This window comes from Amblyomma americanum, chromosome 2 (genome assembly GCF_052857255.1).
Source record: "Amblyomma americanum isolate KBUSLIRL-KWMA chromosome 2, ASM5285725v1, whole genome shotgun sequence".
NCBI lineage: Eukaryota > Metazoa > Arthropoda > Arachnida > Ixodida > Ixodidae > Amblyomma > Amblyomma americanum.
The window spans coordinates 11,338,158-11,364,759 of record NC_135498.1 but is presented as its reverse complement, the minus strand read 5'-3'; the positions used below and the strand labels follow the sequence as shown (position 1 = coordinate 11,364,759).

Here is a 26,602-nt window from a genome sequence, read left to right as displayed (position 1 = left end):
AGTGTGCGTACATTCGGTTCTATAAAAATACGAAGTTCCTCTATACAGCTCAATCGGTGCTACGCAGTGGGTCTGTTAGCCCCCACACGAGACCCATGCGAATACACGAGAAACTAGCGGCGAGTGTACAGACCCACCCCTCCACCCCGCCCCCTTTTTTTTTTCTTGTACATGCAGCGCTTAATCGCTGAAATCGAGTCAGATTTGTTCTCTCGCGAACAGAATGAATGTTTCATGAGTTATTTTGTTTGCCGAAAGCGGACAACTCCGACCCGTTGACGGAAACGTTGCTCAGGTTAGCCGACCGCTGACCTGCGCATGCGCTGTAGCTCTTGTAGTCTCCGCTACGGTCCCCAACTAATTTCACGAACTGGTCTCGCTTTAATCCCTGCCAGGCCAGAAGTTGATAATCCGTCTCACAGAGCTGAATTCAGCTCCACCTCGAAGCCAGACAAAGTGGGAAGGGGAGGGGGGGGGGGGGGGATCGAGAGAGTTTGTCGCAGATTGGAGCCAGTTTGTTTGCACTTGTGACGGTGAGAGCCCGCTTCGAGTCTCGCAGCTATAGAACTCGAGGTCTGTGCAAATCCGGATCAGACAGGTCGCGCGGAAGCGCGCGTGTGCTTGCAATCAGTACGTATGTACGCGGGTGTGCGCAGCTCACGCGACGGGGTGGACCTATACGCAGAAGCCAGAGCTAGAGACTCGCAGAGTGACGAGCGACCAGCTTCTGAGCTCTAACGCTTGAAAAGAGAATCGACGCCAACAGAGTGGAGTTTGGAGAGGAGACGGCTATGCAATTTACCTTCATCCGTTACTTTTCCTGTGCCCTGTGGGTGTGCGTTCCTCGTTGTATGCCGGTGCTTAGTAATCGCAGTTCGTACTCATGGAGACTTTTCGGTTTCCTCTGACCTTCCTTCTTCGAACCTAACGACTCTCCAGAAAGACGCACGCGGAGTGTATTTAAACACAGTTTATTTCTTCACTCTTGAACGTTGGAAGCGGTTACCGCTTGTTTACGAATCTTGGCCAGGGCAGTATGCCGCCTTCCACGTCACATACAGTACATCTAAAAGCAAATGCCGAAGGTAATAAACACAACTAAATACTTGTGACGCACGATGCCGTAAATTTTCATTGTGAAACAACGAAAAAAAAGGTGTGATCGCCGAAAGAAAAATAGTAAAACAGCAAACCTGTAACAGCAATTCGGGATCGAAACGATGTACAGACAGGAGAAATATCACAGGGGAACAAACTTTTTTTTGTTTTCTGACTAGCTAGTTTTTCTCTTGGACTATATCATCCAAAATTCATTCTCCAGTTAAGTGGATAAACAGCCAGAAAATTCACAAACTTTGTGTAAAAAGTTTGTTCCCTCGCATATCTCTCACAACTGTACCTTGTACCCACAAAAATCTGCGCAGGCACTACACCAAATTGCGTAGGAGCCCGGAGATGGGTTTGACATGCGCGTAGTCGGGCGTGGCTGTGTTGTTGGCAAAGGTGGTTCTGCAGCCAAGCGCCGTACAGGGGCCTGGGCTTGTAAATAGGCTGCGTTTCAGAACAGTTCGGAAATGGCACTCGCGGTTGGATAACTTGTTCCGTTTTTAAACATAATTCAATGCAGTGCAGGTATCCGTGGCTTTTCGAAGCTAGCACGCCGTCGCGCTGACGCCGTCTCAGTGTGAAAAAATCTGGCGCGGCGCGCATCTTCCTGCGAAACACGACGAGTGCTGCACTGTTAGGTAGCCCAGGAATGTGGCGAAGCCGAACGTTCCTTCACGCTGCGGGGTTTGTCAAATGTTTAGGGGAATCCCCCAAGGTGAGTAGATTTGTAATAAGTGAGTAATTACTCATTGACATCCACCCGAGCGCAGCCACACGGCTACAAAGGAAAGCTATACAGCTTTCTCAGAAACTTCGTAGTTAAAGAAAAATTCGTCCTAGTCCGGGGTTCGAACCCGGGACCACCGCTTCACCGGAGCAGTCAGTCTACCAGCTGAGCTAACCGGGACGGCAAGCTTATCGTAGGGCGAGAGCGAATTGATCAATAACTCGAAGTTGGAGCAGTGTTGGTCAAATGTTTAGGGGAAACCCCAAGGTGGAGTAGATTTGTAATAAGAGAGTAATTGCTCTTTTGTTACGCTACGGGGTGAGCAGGACAGAAGAGAGGTCACAAAGCTGTTAGTTTGTAATGCTTGCGTCGAAGCAGGTGCAAACAGAAACGAATTTTCTGAGTTATCTGAAACACAATTCTGGCGCTGACGTCTGCAGAGAAAGTACAGCCTTTTCAATGCAAACGACCGACGCAGCTAAAGAACTGTAAATTAGCGATTCGAAAGTTTACTGTACTTCTACAGTGAGAGTTCAGACGTCACCGCACCATACGAAGGACACAATACGCACACGAGCTCACACTGTTGTGTGAGGTATTGCTTTTAACGTGCGTCCCTCTCAATGCGCCTTCTCGACCGCATTGACACTCAACAGCGGTCGTCGCTATAATAACCATCACCGACCAACCTAAGCCAACTACTACAGCGGTGATTAACCATCATGAGAAAATAGAAACATCTTATTCCTCTACTTTGTTAGTAGAATGCTCTAACCCTAAACATTTCAGGAGCTAATGTGCATAAATAAAAAAAAAGTCACAGTACACACCGGTATGATATACGCATTCATGAAATGCGCCTCTGTGTAGCAGCGCATACGTACAGATTTCACGGCGATTTTCGGCGCATTCCAGAATCGAAAAGAACGACATTAAGACAACACTACGAAAGTAAAGTATACAGTAGTTTGAGTTTGGGTTTCCACATAGACAAGTGAAGAATGTAAGTATACCTGCAGGACAGCGTTAATTGGAGAGACATGGGAGAGGCATTTGCCCTACAGTGGGCGTAGTCTGGCTGATGATGATGACCTAGTAACTACAGCACATTCTCAAAGCATTTGTGCGACATGCTACGTAAACAAGCTTCCCTTTCCGTTTAGTTTTTCCCGACGTGGAGGCGCTTTTTCTAGAACCGCAAGCCCATTATGAACTATGAATTGAGAAGCAAACGTTGGGAAGAACAGGCGTTGCCCCCCCCCCCCCCTCCCATCGCCGATGCACTCACGCATACAAACAAACGCCAACAGCGAAGATGACAACGGGCAGTACAGGCTATAAGGACGACCTACAGCGCTTCCTATTCCTTTTTCGAACAACCCAGTTCGACGTTCTATGCGCGGACATGGAAGCGAGACCAAAAAGCTAGCGAGCGCTCAAGAGCCGAATGGGACAGGGCTGCGTCAGGCAAACAGCGCATACGGGGTCCAACAGCAGCGGGGCCTCAGAGCGCCGTACAGGAAGGTCGACACAAATCCTCTTGCCTACCAGCCTTCCCCCTCTACCCATCCCTCCACCTCATCCGACTGGAAATCTGGCAGCGGAGCGCGGAGCAAGGGCGACCAAGCGCACGCGACGACAGGTGTAGTATGTCTGCTGCGAACGGTTCGTGCAGCGTCCCTTGCCCCCGTGTACTTATACTATACCTGAACAGCAGGCTGCCCCTCCGCACCCGCGCTCATGCGACTGTATTCTACGCTCGCCCTTTTCCTCCTTCCTCTCCATTTCTCTCGGGCCCGTGTCTTATTGGATTTGCGCGGCGTGCGAGCGCGCATTCTTGTGCACACATAACACACGACGCACACACTGGCTGGTTCAATGCGACGCGTTCGCCTACCCGCCTGCTCGGTCGTTGGCTGCCTTCTTGGAGCGGCGATGTCACGGGCGCTTTGTTTTGTACCACGCTGTTTCGCGCCGTTGCAGCGCTTCCGCTTCGTCGAACGAAGGGAACGCTAGCGCAGCGTTAGCTTGTAAGACGACGAACGATATAGAACGCGTGGTAAGCGCGGCGCGGCGGGCGACAGTGCGTACAGTGTTAGGTGAGCGCGCCTGTGTCGCGCACAGCAGCTGGTAACGGTGTATTACGCGAGGCTTATAGGCGCTGCCTATGTCGCGTTTTGCCTCTAAGTGCTCGCTAGCGCTTCGCGTAGTAGAGATGCGCTTAGCCGGAGACTATTGACAGTGCGAATGAGACAGAATCTTTTGTGTGGTTGCATGTAACAAGCCCTCTTGTGTGCTCTTATGATCAACTGCAATTTGTCCCTGCTGGCTGCGCATTAACGCGGATTAGCTAAGCTACGGTGCTTTCAGAGGACGTCTTGCCTGGCTCGGTGGCACTTTAGCCGCGAGTGATGCAGTTGAACCAACATTTAGAACCAAGTTATACCGAGCTCATTGGAAAGCGGTACTTTCCTCATACGACGTTAGTGAGAATTTGATTCGAAGTCAATGTGCGACTAGAAGAAACACTGTTAGTACTGTTCCTCCAAGTGGCGGTTCTCTCTCTCTCTCTTTCTTTCTTTCTTGAGCTGCAGTACTTAACCACTAGCAACGTCACTACCGAAAGGTTATTTCCTTAGAATGACGCGGCTAAGCTCATAACTGCAACGCTAGTAACCAAATACATGTCGAAGACGTATCGCAATTAATACACGCGGCGCTTAACCTCTCGCAGGAAAGCACGTCCTTCCGAGTCACCGCGGTGCATTGGAAGAGTTTCGAGAAGCAATGCACTGCTACAGTTCTGATAAATTTTTATCGACCGCCGTTCGTTAAGAGGGGCGGAAATTGCGGCGCCCGCGCGCTTCGGAATATTGAACTCTGGCCGGCACGCTCGGATATCGAACAAAGCATATGAGTGACTACAGCAGGACTGCGAGCTGTGCTGCACTGCAGATAATGAGGAAGGAAATTGAGACACGCCAGAGCAGGAGCGTGTAGATATATGTGGGTGCGCGTTAACTTCGGCTGCAATCTAAATAATTAGTCAGGAATAAACTTTCGCGCGCCGTCTGAAATAAAATCACACATTGACTGACAAAGTTGTGTGTTCAAAAGTGGGTCAAATTTTGGAGCGGTAAGCTTTTAAATGAAGACGAACTTGACAGAACTGACACGCAAACTTTCAAGCAAGCTAATTACGCTCCCTGATAGCTTTCTTTAGCACTGCAGTCAAGCCTGAATGCACGACGTGCAAGTGTCATTCCACGGCAGAATATAGTTCTGAAGACGATGGTGACGAGGCCAAAACGTTTACACAAAAAATTGGCAGTCGTTTAACTCTTCTAAACATAGTTAGAGCGAAAGCTCCATTGCACTTTAGCACGCTTGGTTAGACGCACCTCGCCGGCGTTTCAGGCACGCTGCCCGCCGCGCTCTCATCGACGGCGAAACTTCTTGCAAGAGTGGCGTCGCCTCCTTAAGCGAACGCCGAGTCACCTGCGCAATCACATGACCACACCTGGCGAAGCGGTGGTCGGCGCATCGCGTTCGGAGCAGCGGCGCGGGGCTGGAGTTGCGGCGAGTTACGTGGTCTGTCGTCACAGCCACACCTCCGGCGCTCTTCCTGCTGAAGGTCAAACTGCAGCGTCCGATGACCTTGGCGAAACACGGCGTAGTGGAGCTCTCGCTCCAAAATTTTGATATTTTTCGCGCCCAACAAGACGACGACCCCACCAGTCACACGTCGCAATTACAGGCTTGGGCGGCAGGTGAGAAAGCGGCAGTCAAAGCATTGTGTCGATGACCGAAGCTTCAGTCTTCGGACTATTAGCTTGGCGTAGTGACAAGGCACGGGGACAAGAGGCCCGACTTCTTTCCTTTCCTGCCCAACCATGGCTGCAGTGCAGCCGAAAGTGCGACGCGAGTGGGCATCCGGTCAACTACCCCAATCTATCCAAGGAACAAAAACCAGGCCCCCCCACTTGCATGAAGATTGGTAAATGATTACGAAAAAGGTGCATGGACGCAGGCGGAGCAATGAAGGCATCATGGAAAAATAAAAGACATAACGTACTCAGCTTCCTTCTAGCGCCGTAAGAGTCTCAGTTGTCTACTGACTAGGCCTATTGGCAGGTATTTCCCGAGCAAACTTATAGATTTGCCCTAGTTACTATCAATATTTAAGACATCTATTCACAGTTCAAACGTTGTTCCTTGCGTCGCGTAGTGAATGTGGTCCTTAGCTTTATTTAGATGCGATTTTGAGGAGATGCTGGCGTTCGTTGCCGGTGCCTACTACTCCTTCTCTCGTTACATATCCAGTGCGCAGTAAAAACATAATTAAACGAAGCAAGCTTTATCATAACTACTAAGAAAGGGATTCAGCGAGTTCCTAGTGAAACTTGCTCGTAAAGCAACTTTTTGTTTTTTTGCAGGGCGCGGTGCTTGGGCCTTTAATAGAAACGTCACAGAGCGCCTCTACTGCTGCCAACATTTTTTTTTTTTGGGGGGGGGGGGGGGGGGGGCCTTGTGCGGTGTAGAAATTTCAATTTCTCTCTGTGTTAAAATGATAATTATTGTACACGCTAGAGGACTGCGGTCGTGATTTTAGCCTAAGCTTAGCAACAACTGAATTATATCCATGCTGTGGTTTGTGATCTGAACCGAGGTTGTCGGATGAAATGGTCAAGAAGTCTGAAGATCGATATCTCTGTCGCCGCCGCGACCGAGACGCCACGTGCACACAGACGGCAGTGTTGCGCAACAGCGCTTACGTAAAGGCGTGTCGCATTGCGAAGCCATATTGCAATACAGGTGTTCCTCTCCACGTGCCCTCAGCGCTCTTACGAAAGCATGCTGCCACCCCAAGTGAACGAGACACGTGACTCGCAAAGAGCGGAACGAAAAATAAATGCGCATTATGGAGGATTAATGGACCGTGATTGGTCACACCCGCCAATTAATCGTAAAGCAAAGCTTGCATGTAAAAACGACCCTTGGGCCCGTCTATCGTTAGTATACATACGTGCCTGACACTTCTTTCTGGGCTCACCTGAGTAGCATCAAAAGCCTAAGCTACTTCTTGGCTCGCATTAGGGTAGCTGACGGTCTCCAACACAGTCTTGTCGTTTTTTTTTCTTTTTCGAGATGCGTGATGCATTTAACGGTTTCGGATTGTTACGCCAATTTAGGCTTACTCTCGGCAATTATTTGACTGATACTGCAACATTTGTGCTACTTGCGTCGCGTGCTTTTTTCATCCTGTTAACTGAACGCCCCTTCAGCGAACAGAAAAAAAAAAACGCGCAATCCAGGTTGTAAAACGACAGAAGTTGGAAAGTTGTCGGAAAGGATTTCCAAAATAGGCCGTCAGATACTGGTAAAATCCCTCAAAAACGAGTTTCCGAACTGCTTGACGCTTAAAAAGAAAAAGAAAAATCAAGAAATAAGAGGTACCAGACTTGACCTTCCTTCCAGGCAAATAAGCGACAGTGACAGCGCCGCATGCGTGCATACTTGCATGCGTGCACTCCTGCAGGCGTGGCCCGAATTAGTCTGCAAATTCTTGCTCGAGACCTGCTACAAAGCTACTGTGCCGCCGAAGGCGAAGGTGATGACGTTTTATACGAAGAAATCCCCTTGTACGACCATCGCTCTAAAAAAAAAAAATTGCAAGCGATCCTCGATGGATAGTTTGTGTTAGCAGCCAAACGTTCGTTATATCCGACGTTGACATATTAAAGGTCGTTATATCGGAAGTGGTACACTTAGCTTGGTTATATCCGAGGTCAACACATCACATAAGTTCAATACATCCGAGGTCCAGACATAAAAGTTTGTTATATCCGACGTGGCGTTCGGTATATCTGAGGTTAACATACAACTAAAGTTCGCTACATCCGAGGTACGTGGCATACTAATGTTCCTTATATCCGAGGTTAACACACGAAACGTTGTTATACGTGAGGTGGCGTACCAAGGTTCCTTATACCCGAGTTAGTATAGTAAGTTCGTGTAGATAGTATACTAAGTTCGTTCGTAAACTGGTGGGCAGGTGACCACCTGCGCACCGTGGCAGGTGGGCTACCTGCCTTTAGCTACTTACAGTCGGCGGTCGCCATTTACGCTTACACTGACCCTAATGCTAACACATTAGTAAATATACGATAAAGCGACAGAACCGGCGCATGTACTCACCCAGACCTTGGTGTAGGCGTTTGGGGGCGACGCCTCTGGCCGTCCGCAACCGTTGGCGGCAGCAGTAGCGGCGGTCTTGGGGGACAGCATCGCTGGACTCCCGGGTTTCGTTCCGTCTGCCGGCGCGGCGGGGCTGGCGCTCCTCTGGCTACGCAGCGCCAGTCCCTCCTGCTGTTGCTGTTGCTGCTGCTGCTGCTGCTGCTGCTGCTGTTGTTGGTGCTGCTGCTGCAGCTGGCGCGCATACGCCATTCGAAAGGCGGATCCCACCAGGGAACTCAGGTCCTCGGCCTGCGATGCGCAGAAGGAAGAAGAAAGGCCGGAAGTCGAGCAGTTGCAAGGGCTGCCATACACGCACGTACTCTTCAGGGTTAGCGCACAAAATCAGCTATACTGTGCACCATAATTTTCCTCAGGAGCGTAGATGTCAAAGCAACGTGCACGTAACAAGTGTGAATGATTGGCTAAAACATTTGTAATAGTAAGCCGGATTATCTCCACTGGCGAAGTGATGGCTGCATGCGAGTAGCTTTGACTAATTTCGACCTCGGATTTTCGGGCACTACCTGCAGCTTAGGGATCGCCGCCTGCAAGCTGACATTAGGTACCCACTAAACAGGTGCCAGATGAGCACAGGTATTCGCATAAAAACGTCCCTGAAATTGACCGCAGCCTAAGCGAATCACAATCACTATAGTAGCATACAAGTCAAGAAACAAGCGGCTTTCCTCCATCAAGTGCCGCTTCCAGCCAATGGCGTCGGCCGATTCTCATGAACCTGCTAGTGTTCAGGAATTTTCAGATGAAAGGGAATGGTCCCCCCCCCTCTGCATTGTCACGCTACTCAAGCTTGCAGGTTCATGAAAATAGGCCAACGCATTGGCTAGAAGGTGGTCCTTTGAGGGGGAAAAGCCGTTTTTTTTTTTCTGGACTTGTATCCAACTATAAAATATCAGTGGCCAAGGTCGCGGCGAGCAGCGAAGTGTTCTTTCGTAAGAGCAGGCTTGTAGATTCGGCACGTTATCGTAACCGTTGTCAACCTAACCTTGCATAACGCTGCACATCATTATCGTCATTGCCATCATTACCCCGACCACAGTCACCATCGTCAGGTCAGTTACGTGTAGTTCTTGACAAAGGAGTGCTTCATTGATATCCCCACCTACGCCAGCTGCCGTATCCCTCCATGCTCGCAAATTTCCGCATCTCATTTCACGACTCGACTGTCGGCTGTTTCCTACTACGTTTTTCTTCCCTTGGGATTATTCACTCGATCCCGATAAAAGATCGTCGGTTATCTTGTTCTTGGCATCACAATTCCTACCCATGTGCATTTCCTGCTGATTTCAGCTTGGATGTCACTGACTCGAGTCCGTCATCTAATCGACGCTCTCTCTTGCTGTCGCTTTACGATTTATCTTGTTTTTTTTTTCTTTCCACAAGACGCTGCACCGTCACCAGTTTAATTTCAGGACCTCTCTTTAGCCTCCAGGTTTTAGTTCGACTGGTGAGTTGTGAAAAGGTGTAGCGATTAGATAACTTTTGAGCATTATAGTTTTGTACATCAGATCTACCCATTTAATACAATATGCAGCAAATATAAGTAGCTAGACACTGAAACGTGAGAAGAGGCTTCCTCACGCATCTCCAGTTCGGCACCAGATCAGTTTTATTTTTTTTTTCCTATGCATCTGCTGCTGGTCGTTTTCCTCCGCGCAGATTCTTCTATTTAACACTGCTTCCATACGTTAGCCACGTGACAAGGTCGTAGCGCCACGGCGTCACTTCCAAACGCGCAAACAATTAGCGTCTCTCCGAGGCTAATCGACAGGTCGAGATCATTAGCGGCAGCACGCGGACGGGCGCAGAGGCACGGGCTGCAACCGCTGCGGCCCACGCCAGCCGCGTCTCCTGAGAAGCTGTGCCGTGACATCACTCCCCGCCATCTCGGAAGAGGCGCGACCCATCAGCAGCGCTATTAAGAGCACCGTCGCCAGATCACGCGCGTCGACGGTCAAGACGTGTCTGCGCGGCAATTAGCCGGGAATTACGAACTGTCTGGGCTCTCATGGAAGACGCGACAGCCAATGAACGCCAGCTTGACAGGCGCTGCTACAGGTTTACCGATGCACGTTGCTTGATGCCCCAGCATCTGTGTCACATTTTTTTTTTATGCAAGAACAAGCCTGAGTTTTACACAATCGAGAAGCTCAAGGCCACCAGATTCATATGAGTTCTGCAAATGCAGTGAGACTAGTCTTAACCGTGAGGAGAATTCCCAGCTGTCGACGCTGCTTATCGGGCATTCATTATTCAAGCACCTTAACAACGCATAATAAGGAAGCATTACTGATAAGAAGTTGTTTTTTTCTTTCGCTTTATATTCGACCTCCTCATTCGTCGTGCTCCTGCTGCAGACTGTTAGTTTCTTTTATGCTCCCTAGGTGGCTCGGTCCATCATTGTCGCATATTCTTATCCAGTGCAAGACCCTCTAGCCCTCAGTGCACGATTCCGCCCAGGATTCCGCGAAGAACTGGGGCTTCGGAATAGCCAGGACATGATAAAATTTCAAAAAGTAGAAATAAGGACGAAACGACTTGTGGATTGGTGGAGAAGGTCAACATAGTAGTTTAGTAGTGGAAAGAAAATCGGCACTTAATCCGAAGATATTAAGTACGCTAGGAATTAATGGCTAGATGATAATTTTCACCACCCCGATACAAAGAAGAGGATAATAATTAGTCACCGGTCTATCTACGTTACAGTCCAGGCTAGATGTAGTCGATAAGTACAATTATCTTGGGGTGTGGATAAATAACGGTGGTGAGTATCTAACGGAGCATAAAAAATGTGTACGACTGAAGGAAGCAGGAATACAGCTAGCTGTCATAAAAAATAGGGCATTGCGGAATTACAAAAGGCACGAAGTGATAAGAGAATTTGGAAAGGGTGATGGTTTCTTGTCTGACATTCAGCAATGTAGTTTTATGGAAATGCATGGAAATACATAGAAATACACCAAATGAGGAGGTACAAGGTGAAATGGGATGGATATCATTCGACAGCAGAGAAGCTAGCAGCAAGATAGAAACTAAGGAGTGATTGTGAGTAATGGGGAAAAGAAGCAGTGGGCTAGAAAAGTTTTCAGTTACATGTACGTGAGGAATGTCGAAAGCAAATGCAAAAAGGGAACTGGAAAATTGTCCAGCATATATTCGGACAGCCGTGGGGGGCAAACCAAGAATTATCGGTTAAAAATGATGTTAAGGAAAGATAGAGAGGTCTGTAGAAAACAGGCATGCATACGAAATTGACACTGGAAACATACCGGACCTTTAAACAGGAAATTGCCAAAGAAAATATCTACGATAACTCTAGGGGAAGCTCTTTGTTGTTTCAAGCCAGGACGGGAGTACTGAAGACTAAGACGTACTTAATCAAGTACCAAAAGATACACATTATGTGGTGCGTAAAGAGAGGGGGAAAAACGGCAGAACACTTCATACTTTTCTGTAAAGGGCTTCACCCTACAGCTAAAAGCAACGGGCATGACTTATTCAAAGTATTGGGACTTAAAGATAGTAGAGGAAAAATAGACTTTAAACAAGCAAAAATAAGCGCTCTCCGTCTCCAGTTTAGGCACAAAATATTTTCCGAGTCGATGCTAGGTGGCGTGAGCCGCCGCCTGATTTAAACGATTCAGCCTTATTCATCCATCCGTGAAGCCAGAAAGAAACTTCAAATTTAACACTAGCCATTCGTTTCATTTGGCTAGCTTGCTTGGCTCTGCATACGTGCATACGGTGCAAAACAGTTTCGCTACACGAGCAGTCACAGAATTACAGTGCAGCAAATCGCGGAAGGTGGATATCAAGAAGAAAAAAAGAAACATTATTACAAGACACTGGACATCGCAAACGTTAAGTTGTAAGATGGGTAAAATCACTATTGTGGCAGGAATGTTATGAAATGAGCGGTATCATGTTAATGAGGATGACGTCGCGGTAGGCCTAGGGTATCTTCATCCGTAGGGTGTCCTTATTCCTGGCAGGTGATCGTTACATTAGTTGCGGCCACGGCTGAAATCGCTTAGCGCGTACGAGGCCAACATGCATGTGATGCCTCGGTACTCACGATGACCTCCGCGATGATTGTGCGCCGAAACGCACAACTGTTAACTTCATAAACATTGCGCTATCATTTCGGTTTCTGCGGCGACGAAACCGCAAGCCGCGATGCGCAGAAACAAGTCTCTGCCAGCATCGGCGAGAGCGAAGTTATCAGTGCCAGTTCCACGCGTCGCTGTAAAATAATGCGTCGGAAAAGAATGCCTGATATTAAGCACGCAACTCCTTGCGTAACATACTGCCGATACAGGCAGTTCGATTGAAAGCAAACAAACTGACCAAAACGCGACCCGTGAATTTACATCGAACGTCGCAATCTCTTTCAGCTGAGTAAAAAAAAACAACAACAAATGTATCCACTGGGACAATACATCTAACTGAAGAACCAACAAAATGTGAGTAGCTTCGTTCTTTAACGCCGCATAAGCATCACAAGGAGCCTTCCCAACTGAACTATGCCACTGTTATCCTAAGTACTGAATCCCTCTGCTTCTGCATCGCAGATAAGTTTTATGTGAGAAGGAAGCCTCAAGGACACTCGAAAGCGAACAATAGACTTTTATGGTCTCCGGAACATTTATCTTATCTTCATTCCCAGAGCAATGCAGGTGTCAAGCTGCTTAGTCGGTTCGCAGCTCACGGCCGAGTTTCATTTCAAATCCCTCACATAACTTAGCAAATGAACGAAACAGAGTTTGTTACTTTTAAGCGTCGAGTTGCTAAGCACAGTGCGCAGCGTGCGCTTAAGGGGCTTCGTCAGAGAATAATCGTGCCTGATTCATTCCCACATGAGGCACATAGGCTCTCCAGACGTCTCGAGAAGCAATGGAAGAAGCGGACACTCAAAGACCTTCTGCCACGAAGAAGAGGTTGAAGCGTTCCCCTAACGCCGCTGAAATATAAATGGCGGAGGGGGCAACAAAGATCACGCAGAACGAGGGAACAGGTTGAGTGCAAAGGTGCTCGTTACCGTCGCTTTAGTGTTGTACAACACGCTTAAAGTGAAGACGAAAACATAAAAAAAACTGCAAGCCCTTTTCGTTCTTAACGAGCTCCTTATGTCTGCAAATGAAGAGAGGACCCGCCCCAGCACGCTAAAGCGAAGTCAGAGTAGCAGAGTAACCGAGAACAAAAAGATCCGAGTGCTCCCCCACCACTCCCTCTCCCGCAAGCGACCTTCTCTGCACGCAGAGCCTTTCTGAGAGAAAGCCAACCTACCGAAAGAAAGAAGTGAGCGTGCGGTGCCGGGGATCTGCCTTGGCGAAGCGGGCAGGAAGCGTGGTACGCCTTGTCGTCGGCACGGTGAACCGCATTTGCAAAGGAATCGCATTTGCGAGTGGGCGGGCGAGCGGGGAGCCAAGTTCCCACTCTCCTTTGAAGAGGGGGGTGGGGGGATGCAACGCGTGCCAGCCCCGATCATCGACCGCCGTGAAAAAGAAGCGCGCGCGGTAGCGCCGCACGCCATCGAAACCGCACGACGCGCACGTGAACCTGCTAGGCCCGATGCTTACGAATAAGCACGCTTTATTTTGTGAAAAAAAAAATAAAACCAAGAAAGTAGTCCCCACTTTTTCCCGCGCTTAAATGTAGAAGGCAGATGATCTAGTACATAACATGCGGAGACTCGCGAAGATACGTCTTACAGTCTAGGGCTTTACAGTAACATGTTTCGGCATCAGTTTCTGGAACGCCTACGTGTCAGGAAAGGTAGACCACATGCCGTGGGTCGGCGTTCAGCACTCTGTGGCCGAATGTCGTGCCAACCGAGTTGTTTACCACTATTGAGGTCCATGAGCAGCAAGACGGCGGGTAGCCACTGAGTCGTTGCTATAGGTTGGTTTTTAGACACGGCGCTGCCAGCGGCGCTCTTCTATCGTGTCAAAATAACTAAGTATTGAGGTTAGGCGGCACATACTAACTAGAAATCAAACAAAAAAGTCCAGAGGATTAGAAAAAGGCGCGATAAACAGTAGTTTAATTACAAACGGTGTTAAGCAGCCGGTTGCAAAAAGTTCTGCCTCCGCAATCTAGCTGTAACTGGAGACAAGCACATAAGGAAGCGAGAATTGCGGATATTTTTGTGCCCAACATTTCGTCCTTCAGTCAGCCTAAACGCCATCGCAAACCTTTCTCTTTGCGCCTCGCCGCTTGAGCAATGTTTTCTGCCCAAGCTCCCCATCTCGGCAGCCACTCACTGCTCGTGACGTTAAACCCCCATAAACCAAACCAAACTAAACTCGTTGCTCGTGGTGGCGCAACGGCAAATATTGGCATCGGAGTAACTTGGAACAATGGCTGTTCGCGCAGCCCGAGCAGACGAGGAAGCACTTGCGAGAGAGTGACAGTTAAACGCACGGGATGCTCGGCTGCGGCGTCAGGTTTATGCCAGTGGAAGATGATGATGACATGCCACTAAATTCGATAATGCTGCTGGGCTTTCACAGCATCTGGCGATCTAGAATGGCAGCTAGACAAGCTGATGAGGATGTTAGGCCTTTAAAGTCACATTCTGAAAAATTCACCAGCAACGTCACTGAGGTGGTGAAGATACAGGAACCTCAAGCAGGATGGCTTTCAATAATAGAAGCCTAACAGTCGTAACCCAAATTTTAATTTCTCTTCCAAAGGTTTTGTCACGCTTTGTGTCCAAATGTGTCTTCGGTATGCCGCTATTTCTTCGTTCTCCGATTGGGCGATAAAGAAAAAAAAGCGGCAGTGACGTAGTGGTCTAATGCAGTAGATAGCGAAGCTGATATTTTCGCGCCGCGATTGGTTCGAATCCCGTTCACAGCCATAAAGTGTTGTATTTATTTATTTATTTATTTATTTATTTATTTATTTATTTATAATTGCATCATCCGCCCGACTGACACAGGACGCCCGCTGATACGCTATCCCTCCGGGCTCTGGAAGATTGGAAGACGTATTACTAGCACGATGTAGCGTGTGCGCTCATTCACTTTCTCTTGAAGATATGCGTCACATTGCTAGAACAGCCCAGCTACTGGGAGCAGTTACACGCGCACATATACCTTCGATTACGTGGACATCACGCACCGCTGTCTTACACTGCCGCTCCCTGACCCCTATGAGCTTAATGAACCAGCGATCTGAGGATGTAGACAGCTGCGTGCTAGTAAATTCCGCCATCGTGCGAAAGCTGACTGAAATTAGAAACCGTGCGAAGCAAGCGGCAGACAAGAGTGCCTCACCCTACGGGAGAGTTGAAAGGAACGATGAAGGCCTCCCGCGGAGAGAAAAGAACGAAAAACGAACGAATGAAGACGAAAAGAGAGAACACTGCAGCAGAAAGCGAAATCGGCTACGCCTATGCAATTTCATTCTGCCGTTCCGAAGGGACGCTTTCGTGCCGCTAGGCAGTCGACGAGAGCAGCTCCTTTTCTTTCCCGTCTTTGCATACTCACCCTACCCCCCCTCCCTCCTTTTTCTTTCCTCTCTGAAGTTGCGCGAAACGGGAACGAAGAAAGAATACAGTAAGCCCACAAAGCCAGCCCCTGTAACGGTGCGGCCGGTGCCCAAGTTTTAGCCTCGGCACGCACCGAGGCGTGGGAGGATCGCTTAGCGCGCAAAAGAGTCCGCCTCCATCTCTCTTTAAACGTGCACACTGCAACACAACCCGGTGCGGTGGCAGCGGCGGCGGCGGGCGATCTTCTCGTCGTTAGCGCTCTCGCCCGTGGCGCCTGCAACGGTGCCGAAGAAACGCGTTTAGCGTCGTGCGTAGAGAGCTGGCAAAGAGCAGGAGAATGCATATTGCTTGTTAAGCCTCGCTTCAGACAGCCCTCCCGCACTCTCCTCCACCCACTGAGGCTTTTAAGCAAAGAACACGCGGTCGTACAAGCCTGAGCTTTGGAGTAAGAGCACGCTCTGAAAGGCGGCGCGTGCCTAAAGCGGCGGAAGAAAAGAATCGTGAGACTGAGACGAGAGCGCTTTAGTTGAGAGGCTGGCGGTGCGGAAAGAGAGGCGCTCTGAATTGCTCTCTATAAAGGAGATATACCGGACACACCCTACGCTAGCGAAAGAAGTCGGTACGAACGAGTGGGAGTAGGCACGCTAGGGATGTAATGCCACGAGAGCTTGTGCTGATCTGGCATCCCTTGTCAGCTGCTACGTTAGGTTACGAGGAATGAGTGAAATGAGTAGGTGCCCGAGCGGTGCGCGAAATGGAGAACACAGTTCGTTCTCAAAATCCAATTTCATATTTAACTTCTGCATGGACATGAGAAACTATTACCCGGATCGTTCGTCGACAGGAAAGCCGCTTAGACAGGGGAAAAAACGCACGCACTTCGTGCTCATATGTTGCTAGGGTTATGTGATCGCCTCGGTCTTAACGCATTGAAGAAAAAAAATGAACGATAAAAATGGAGCTGCTGCCGTTGCTCTTTCTACTTCTGGTTAATGACTTATTTATTGCCTCGTCAGAAAACTCGCCCAGCTGACATTATTTCTAAGGTATGCATAAGTGTGTATTGGATGCGTGCATTATGCTATGCAAATAAGCTTCGAAACTAAAATGGCAGCTTCAGCAGCCGCAATATCAATGCGCGTTGAAGGTCTTTGATTGGTTCAGGCGTGCAGCGCATAGTGCGCGAGACTTTTGCTGCAGCTTGCTAACATCAACGACGCCAACCTTAACCATACACCACTTTTTGGTACGACCCGCCAACCCATGTTGTCAGAAGCACTTCTGAACCATTACAGGAGTTTAGGTTCACCCTTGTTAGTATGACAACGCGTCGGGTATGTAGCGTGAAGAACAATTACAGGGAACGTTTGGCGGAGAACCATAAACCTTAGAATCAGCAGGCTGTGAAAAAAAAGGGAGAAAAGGAATCCTACACAATCAGCTACAAAGATCGTTATAAGACAGTATGCAACAAAATGGGCAATAAAAATGTATTGTAATGGAAACAGCTATAGAACAAAAATATAACAAGACAGTACTGTGCATCAAACAACATCGTTGCTTAGATATTGTCTCAGGGCGCATGAATAGAGTTAACCCGATATTTTTCAATGGTATTGCCGTTTATTTTGCTATTTTTAGGTAGAAATTTTACACTGTGTGTGTTTGTTCAGCGTACTTTATCTACAATTGCTCAACGGGTTATATAACATCTGTGACTACATTTTTGCTTCCCATAAATGACGCCACGGGGCACGGCCCGATAAATATGGCGGGGTCGTGTCCTGACCGACTGACTTAACCATGGTCCCATCTGTTCGTTCCTTTGCCGTATAAAGAAAAAAGAAGGTCGCGTGTCATTTGCGTGGCCACCTCGCAGAGCTGCTATCGTGCCAACAATTCTCTATGTGTCGCAGGTACGCTCGCAAAAACTCTGGAAGACACACACTTGAGTTCAAGGAGGGGCAGCCGTTCGGGAAGGTTATTTTGAGCAGCATATATTCCTTGCATCAGTATACGGCACTCACGCAGACAAGAGGCGACAAGTGCGTCTCTTTTTTTCCAGACACTGAACAGTCCTAGTAACCAGGAAACGTCTCCTTAGTGTTCCAGTGTTTTTCTATTATGGCGGTAACCGAACTATGTACGGAGTACGTGATGACGCTGCCCTTCAGAGTTTGCTCAAGGACTCCAAGAACGCAGCATCGCGCCATAAAACGAAGCTGCAGCCAGCGGTACGTTTCAGGCTAGCTACACAATGGGCGCTCCACAGACACTGACATCTTCAAGCACAGCAGCAGGGAGGGGAGTATAATCACTTCCGTACCATGGCATTTTTTAGGAGGAAAGCAAACTATTTTCTATGTTTTATGCGAAGAAAGCTCAACAAATCTACCTGGCATATAGTCATCCCCCCTCCGAAAACAATATTTTCCAAAAGTAGCTCTTAAATTTACCCTTAGGACCCAGGTCTCTGCGCAGAATGGTAGGGCGTCAAGCCGACTAAAGGCAGTGCGCAGAGGGCCGGGCATTGAACTCCGATGCGATGACTTCGACAGCGATCCTACAGGTGAATGGACGACGCATATTATTTGCGTGCTATATATATATATATATATATATATATATATATATATATATATATATATATATATATATATATATATATATATATATATATATATATCTTCCCCTTCGTCTTTCCTTTGTTTTTGTCCTTGCTTTCCCCTGTGTTAATGGTAGCTAAGCGGACCCGCGTCTGGTCACCATCTCAGCCTTTACTTTATCTGCTCCTCCTCTCACCCCAAACCCCGACACAAACGCATCTTGATCACGCAGCCGCGCATTCATAACTGGTAATGTACGCACGTCAGTGTCATCATGATCTGCGAGAAGCTCGGCACATGGGTCACCGGCAGAGCGCCCTGGCGCACACGGAACTAAGAAGAAAAAGCCTGCAGTTCGTTGCGTGCGTGACAATGACAGTGGGCACGCGATGAATGAGCAAAACGCTAGGCGATTCGCTCTGTAATCAGTTACCCGTTGATGCTTTGGTATAGTTCCGGCTGCGGAATAGGCTGAGGGTTCTTCAGAGGAAGAAGGTATTGCAGAGCGGAGGATGACTATGCTACAGGGGACAGCAAATTGATTCCAAACTCTCTCAGCCTAGTAAGGCTTAGATATGCAGGCTATTTGGTGTGCCATCTTAAAGTCCTTGTGCAAGTTCATACTACTGGCACCAACTCATACCTGTCCGACACCTGTGAGAGAAGAGAAGAATGTTCTACACCGGAGGCAGGGGCGAAATTATGAAGGTGTGTGTGTGTGGGGGGGGGGGGGGGGGGGGGGGGTCAAGCGAGAGACTTTACATAGGAAAACCATGCCGAACCTCATCTTTCGGCGTAAGAAGTCCAAGAAATACATGGTTCAAATAGAACCGCCTCTCCCCCTTTCCCCACCTCCCTCCAAGAGTGACCCATAAATCTGCCCCTGACCGGAGGGCGGGGCTGGCTTTGTCGTAAACTTGTACAAGTTTTCATTCGTTCGGTCTCCATATTTGCACGTAAGTGTACCTAGTGAACTGACGTTCGTAATGAGCGTTTTAAAAAAGAAAGGAAAATAACAGTGTCCTGCCTCCGCGCCAGATGGCACAGCACACTGGTGAACTGTTAGTGAACCGACAGTTGCTAGATGCGCTAGTGTGTTTGTGATTCGTTTACGTGTGTGTGCATGCGTTTGCACCTTGCGTCTTCAAGTTGTGCAAGGACTTCAAACGTCAAATTTCGCATCCTGCTTGCACCTCTCAGATGTCGTTTTCGAATTCTACCAGCGGCATGTGGTTGTTTTTCTTGTACTTTCTAATCGATTTTTGTTACAGCGATAAAATAATTATACTATTAATTTCTCATTTATCAACACAATAAATTTTAGAAAAATTACCCTATGTTCCTTTATTTCGGTGATTGTTGGCTTCCTTCGTATCCTTGCAACTCTCAGCAAGTCAGCAACGTCCCTCAACCGTTCCGGCGGAGATCATCACGCAAAGTCATTATGATCTACGTCAGTCGGCACCCCAGCACGGCGCATAACGCGATCGACGTGCGCCTGCCCAGCGCCCCACACACCACGAAACGAAAGAAGAATAAGAAAGCACAAGAAAAACAGAGAGAGAGAGAAAGAGAGAAGAGAAAAGGAAGAAGACGTCAGGCGTGGGGGGGGGGGGGGGGGCGCAGCGTTAGGAAAGGAGGGCAGAGATGATGCCGACAACGACCCCTCAAGTCACGACAGAGACGGCGCGCCGCGTATACATAGATCGTGCACTGCCTGCACAATGTACGGGGGGGGGGGGGGCATTGCCGCCAAAGAGACCACGGGTCCCCCTTTTGTGTGTACGCTATATACTATGTAGTAAACCACGCGAAAATCGTTCCAGCCAGATAGTTCACGGGAATTCGCGGGCCGAATATTCCCACGCAGGCATAAGGGGGGGGGGGGGGGGGCACGTGAGACCAGAAGAAACGACCCACCACGCGATGATGGACGACGCTCTGGTGTTTGCGCACACGCAGGCCAGCAGTGTCGCAGCGAAGGCTGCTTCAGACGAGCGGCACCCATGACCTTGAAAGTTCACGTTGGCGCAGAGGTGCAGCGTTACGGCGGTTTCCTGCCCTTTTCTACTGGCACCCGGCGAAAAGAAATTTCTCAGTTTACCACGCAAACTCTTTAACCCTTTGGACAAGTGTCGTGTGTGCTAGGTGTTCTTCTGGGTCACGTAGCAGTTACTTAGAGGAACATCTGTGGGCTTTCAACTGAATATACTATTTCGACGCTCGCTGAAGCGGACCGATTAAAAAAAAATGCTGTGAAAATTTAATTTCTGACTCGAAGATGCTTGCAAAACTAACTGTCAGCGTGCACGAGGTTAGCACATGCCACGTTTCTGAATTTAGAAGTGCAGTATGCGGGCTGCATAAAACTTATTTCATCATTGCGTTGCCTTTTAAGATCTTATGTCAGCTTCTGAAATAAGAGATAATGCCTGCGGCAGTTGGTTCGCCCTACAGTTGTCATGACGTTACAACGGGCCCTCTTGTATTTCTAAATCAATGCACACCAGTAATGCACGCCAGTCGCTTAACCTGCGTCTGTTTCTACACTTCCACCACCGCTCACCACAGTAGTATAGCGGCAGTAGTGGCGGTTTAAAATAGTGGGCGGTGGTGGGGGAGATGTAGTGATCATTATATAAATGTAATACGAGTAGGAATAGTAGAATTCCCTAACTGCGACATCGCGCCCTCTGACACAAGTAACTGTATTCACAGTCATGGTAACAGTACTGAACAGCAGCGACATAATGCTTACAGCAAAGCAAAGGCCTCTTAGAACCCGCCGTTAACTAATACAGCCGCCAAGTAAATCGGTTCCTGAGCTTCCACCACATCTTCCCCAACGCAACCCCGGCACACCCGCAACGACAGCGGCATTCGTAGCGGCCGCTGCTCGTCAGCCTGATATATCTGTTGCGGCTCTCGACAGGCAGCTGTCAGCGGGAGGGCGCCGACGTCGCTGTCTATAGCGGGGGAGGTGGGGGGGGGGGGGGGGGAGGGAGCATTTCCGCATGGCTGTCTGGCGTGTGTGCATACAGTTAGTGCTCGACGCGTCTCCATATAGCGTCAGCCGCTGAAGGTGCGGCTATTGACCTGGCATCCACCCGCACACACGCTCTCTCTGCTCTGCCACCTCGCCACATCCTGTCCCAGCAGCACGAAGGGACGTTCCGGTACGGCGGCACTTCCTCTTCACACGGCAACGGTCACAGATAAGGGTGTGCGCGCACGTCTGTCTGTGCCTGCATGTGTATGTGTCACAAATAAAAAGATACGGCCGCTCCGTGTGGGAGCCCATTATGCACCCCTGTGTAGGGATGCCACGCAAATAAAGGGTTGTGTCCACGGCACCCCGACACGCATCCGGAGGCGCATTTCAGTGCCGCTTATTTCAGCTGCTGCAGCAGTCGACGCTGGACTACTCTGCAGTGCGACGAACCTGGTGCAGCAGGTGTTCACACTGATTCTGAATGCGACAAGGTTTTGAATGGTTGGTTGGCGCTTCCCAAAAAAGCGAAGAAGGCGGAATGAAAAACTTACAACCGCGTGCTGAGATTTCAGTGCATGTTAACATGCCTCACGTCAGCGAATTCTTTCACCGCATGGCGTGCCTCATATTCCATGGCACTACTTTTGGCACATAAAAAACTTTAAAAAAAGCTAACAATTATTGACCTGAAAAGCATGGCAGCCATGATCTATCAAATATATATCTACTCATTTATTATTTCGCTAACTCAACCCGCCACAGGATGTTGCGTTACAATGCAACATTTGTGCGCGTCGTTTCTTCGTATCTTTGGAGCTAACATCTTTTTTTTTATTGTACGCCTTGTATCTAACATATTGTGGCGTATAGGTGAAGACAGACCAACGACATTAAGCAAAGAAGTCAAATACTACCTTTTCAACGACTTACAGATATTGGGTGAGAATATACAGGGCGTTGCATCTGATCGAATACATCATAACTAGTGCTGATTATTCGGGCAGTCGACTAGAACATCCACCTTCTATAGTAACCCAACCTCTTTGAAGGTGCTGTGTGGTTGCTGTAGTACATTTATTTAAAAAAAACGCGTTCAACAAAGTAAAGCTCCTTCAATAAAATGAATACATGACATTCAACTTATGCTTTGACTTGTCCCTTAGACACTGCATTTACATAGGCCTTAGACACTGCATTTGCATAGGAGAAGCACTGCGGCCTCCGACGGTTGCGTCATTAGAGAACTCCGGAACGCCAGCCGTGTATTTTGTTGCAGTTGTCGCGCCTCGCTCTGCACAGGAGAAGCGTGCATCACGCATTTCAAATGCCGTCAGCTAGAACTTTTTGTCTGTTTTGCTTCTTGTTCTTCATTCTTCGTCCTTTAAAGTGGACATTCCGCAGTTGACCAAACCGGCCCGTGACGCACTGCGCGGCGTCGACCCCAATACGACGGCGACAGGTGCGCGGCTTCGCTTCGGCGCCTCAGCGTCTGACACCCCGGCGCGTCTTGCAAAGAATGAAAGGTGAACTGACGTGGCAGAGGCCGCAGCGTGCGACAAGGCGTGTCTTGCTTGTACGTGCGCCGATGTTTCGCTTTGACACGGTTGTGTTTCTGGTGTTGCATGCAAGCCTGACGAATGCGCGGTTAATTTTTTTTTCTTCTTGAGATGCATTCGAGGTAACTGCGAAACCCAGAAAAAAATGAGGGTGATTTAGCTCTGGTTAAGCCTGGAATGACGCGACAGCTACAGCTGACCGAGTAAAAAAATGGGGGTGGTTTAGCTCTGGTTAAGCCTGGAGTGACGCGATAGCTACAGCTGACCGAGTGGAACTTGCTCCGCACCACGTGACCACCCAGGTGACAGCATGACGGCCCTGCCAGAGGGTGGTGGCGCTGCCACCACCACGGCGTCGCCACGCTGAGGGCTCGAAATGCTACCGTAATGTAGCTATCGCTACAAAACACACACACACACACACACACACACACACACACACACACACACACACACACACACACACACACACACACACACACACACACACACACACACACACACACACACACACACACCCACACCCACACACACACACACACACACACACACACACACACACACACACACACACACACACACACACACACACACGCGCGCGCGCGCAGAGAGAGAGAGAGAGTCTCAATGTTTTCCTTTAGTTTTCTTGTACCACTTTTAGTCGAACTGCACAATGCCTCAAAGCGATGTGCCCGCTGCTACCTAATAAGCGAATGAGATAGACGCTCGCACTACACTTAATAGCGCGTTTTATAGTCCATAGCTAACTACATAACTGCACTGTGTACCATAGAAACTTATCAACCGCTGTTTGATTTGAGCATAGCAGAGGCTGCATCGCTTGAAATCCGTTTTTTCAGCACGAAGAGACCCTCACGAAACTGCGCCCAGCTGTGTGTACTAGACATTCCATTTAATGCGGTCTATCTAAAACCGCTCAGCGCCTGTTCAAACCGCGTTTCGAGACCGTCTCGAGGAAAGTTCCGCTCTTTACGCTCTGCCTCGCACAAAATTACGTGCACGACCACGGGCGCTTAGAGGCGTGTAGAAAGGGCCGAACAACTTACACGTTTTCACCCATCCAAAAGAGAGACGCTTAAATGCGGTAATCTCAACGAATTTTGCTTTTCTATTTTCTATTTAATCTCACTCGTATTCGTTTTTGCTTTGCACTTGGCAGGACTAAAGAGAGAAAAAAAACCGTGATAAGCTTCGACAACAAGTTGGCGCAGAATATAGAACTAAGATGCGACTGAAACAACTTTCCTGTTCTCCGCACCTTCTTCATCGCTTCTGATCAGCTACAAATTATCACAAAGTGAGCAGACAGGAGCTTGGTTGTGTCCGCGGACTCTGGCGGGAAAGTTTAAGGCTAGGCTAGAAAGAAACCGTGCCGTCAGTTCTGGTGCGAATGCCGCATACTTTTTTTATATAAAGAAGACATGCAGGCACTCACTCAACTAAGCCGACCCCCAATGTTTTGTCGGCTTCCTCCCTCAGTTGCGTAGCCTACATACCGAGTCTCAAATAGTCTCAAATAGGCTATTCCATTTACGCAAACAAATAGGCTAGCCCGTGTGACGCGTGCTTGAATTCGTATGTGCTCCCGAACCACACAATGAATCGCCTTGCCAGCTCATTTTTTTTTTCACATGGTCCTCGCCTGAAGAGGGAGACACTCACGTTATGTGCTTTGTCGACGAAATGGAAAACTTACGTTACCTACAATGCAAAGTCATATCAAAGGAGCCGTCTGAAAGAAAATAAGAAAACTCATGCAGAAACCATCTAAGGTGACTGTCGAAGTAACCGAACAGCTCTTTCTTATGCGGCTTGATTGTTAGTGTATGTCGGCAGATCCGAGAAATCCAGCGCACATATAAGACTAGCATGGGCGTGCTTCACAAGGTGTGTGGGCGGCGGGCGGTTCTTCCACTTTACATTGGGTGAGGACACGCTTTTGTGGCATTTTGGACAACTTTTCATTTACTACAGCGGACACCAACTCAACACTCCTTCCAGCCAGCGCAGTGGTTTAGTGGTTATGGTGCTCGGCTGCTGACCCGAAAGCCGCGGGTTGGATCCCGGCCGCGGCGGCCGAATTTCGATGGAGGCGAAATTCTAGAGGCCCGTGTACTGTGCAATGTCAGTGCACGTTAAAGAACCCCAGGTGGTCGAAATTGCCGGAGCCCTTCACTATGGCGTCCCTTATAGCCTGGGTCACTTTGGAATGTTAAACCCTATAAAACAAACTAAACCAAATCGCAACATTGCCGTCTGCCATCAGTATCGATGGCAGATGCCGGGGCTAGCAAAAATCTCTTCCTTCCTTTTTACTATTATTTTAATAAAAACACAACCACCAACAACACTCCTACATGGAACGAAGCGAACACTGCCAATGCTGCACACCAGACGCGAGAAGTTACACAATTGTTTCCTTTCAATCCCGGGTAAACCTTGTGACCTCGCTCGTTCCTCCGACAACACCGCGAGCCCCTCTCCCCATCAGCGCTCTCCCTTGCATCTTGGTGAAGATTGGGTTAGATGAAGAAAACTGTCGCAGTAGACAAAGAAAGCTATTCGCACTAAAGTGCACCGCTGTAGACCTGCTCTATCAAAAAGCCGCTGCGTCTCAAAACGCTACAAGGGCGAAGAGATTCGCGCCGAAAATAACCGTCACCACCTGCGTGCCCTCCCACTGCTGCACACATTTACTGAGCCAGAGCGTAGAGAAAGCGCAGGCCAGCTGCTGCCAGCAGTAGCGACAGTGGTAATATAAACGGAAAGAACCGCTTCCATCGCGCTGTTAATTCGGGCAGCGAAGGGGCAAAAGCGAGTGTTTTTCCCGGCGCTTACAGACAAATCTCTTGGCGAGTGGCTTTTAAAAGCACTCCAGGCGCTCGGAGGAAAGCTGTCTGCAGCGCTCGGCTTGTAGCGAGCCGCTCCAATAGCGACAGGATGAGAAAGCTCATGAATGAAGCGAGACCGTTCTGGGCGGTAACGCACAGGGGCGTCTTTCGTGAAAGAACCTCCAGCTTGCGATGCTGTGAGCAACGTAACAATAACTATAACACACGAAAGACATCAGCAACTCGAAAGTTATGGAATTGGGTCGTTTCGAGAAGAAGAGAAGGACTCGGCGCAAAGACGAGACTGAAAAGGAACGCAGCTGAGTAAATCTCCTAAAAGAGGCGCTTCTCGTCCGTGTCCTTTCTGCGTAGCTCGGGACAAATTCCGAGTAATCTCTTTTCCACCGAGTGAATTCCTTTCCTGTTGCATCGAACAAGTATCGGCTAGAGGCTTAGCCTTTTTGCCCACTTATCGCCACGCATTTGCTGACTAGATGAAGCGAGGGGTGTACGGTTTGTATCAAGCATTGAGAGTTACAGAGAAATGACTAACACACTAAAGTTTTAATTACAGACATGCGACGTGCGACGCGAGTTATGTTCAGACGGAAATTATACAGGGTGTTTCAGCTAAGACTTTACGCAATCTTTAAAAATAGGCTTTTTGAGTTAGAAGAGCGCTTTTTTCAACATAGCATTAATTTATCAGCGGCGTAGTACATCAGAATGCAGCTAAGACATGCTAACTAGCAGGAGGGTTAGCTAATGTGAAGTAGTTAACTTTTTAATTATCACTCTTAGTTACCTTTATAAGTGATAGAGGTGTAGCCCACCATAATTAATATCCATAATAGTATTTAGAATTTCGAAAACGCGCTTGCCTTCAGCCCTGCGATCCAACAAATTTTGCCTACACCGCGCAAAAATGCATGCGCTTTTTAGAAGCTTGCAGGCAAAGCAGCCTCTTCAGTGCACGTAACTCGTCGAAATAACCAAAATTTGTTGGGCCACA

At 48.6% G+C, this 26,602-nt stretch overlaps 1 protein-coding gene across 2 annotated transcripts in view; it reads right to left on the bottom strand.

The window, feature by feature from the left end:
- LOC144120566 (uncharacterized) overlaps positions 1-26,602 on the bottom strand; it is a 215,506-nt gene that overhangs the window by 35,903 nt on the left and 153,001 nt on the right. For both annotated transcript variants that reach the window (XM_077653104.1, XM_077653106.1), the window contains one exon: positions 8,033-8,320. In XM_077653104.1, coding sequence (XP_077509230.1) covers positions 8,033-8,320 — 288 coding nt within the window. The remainder of the gene's footprint in view (positions 1-8,032; positions 8,321-26,602) is intronic.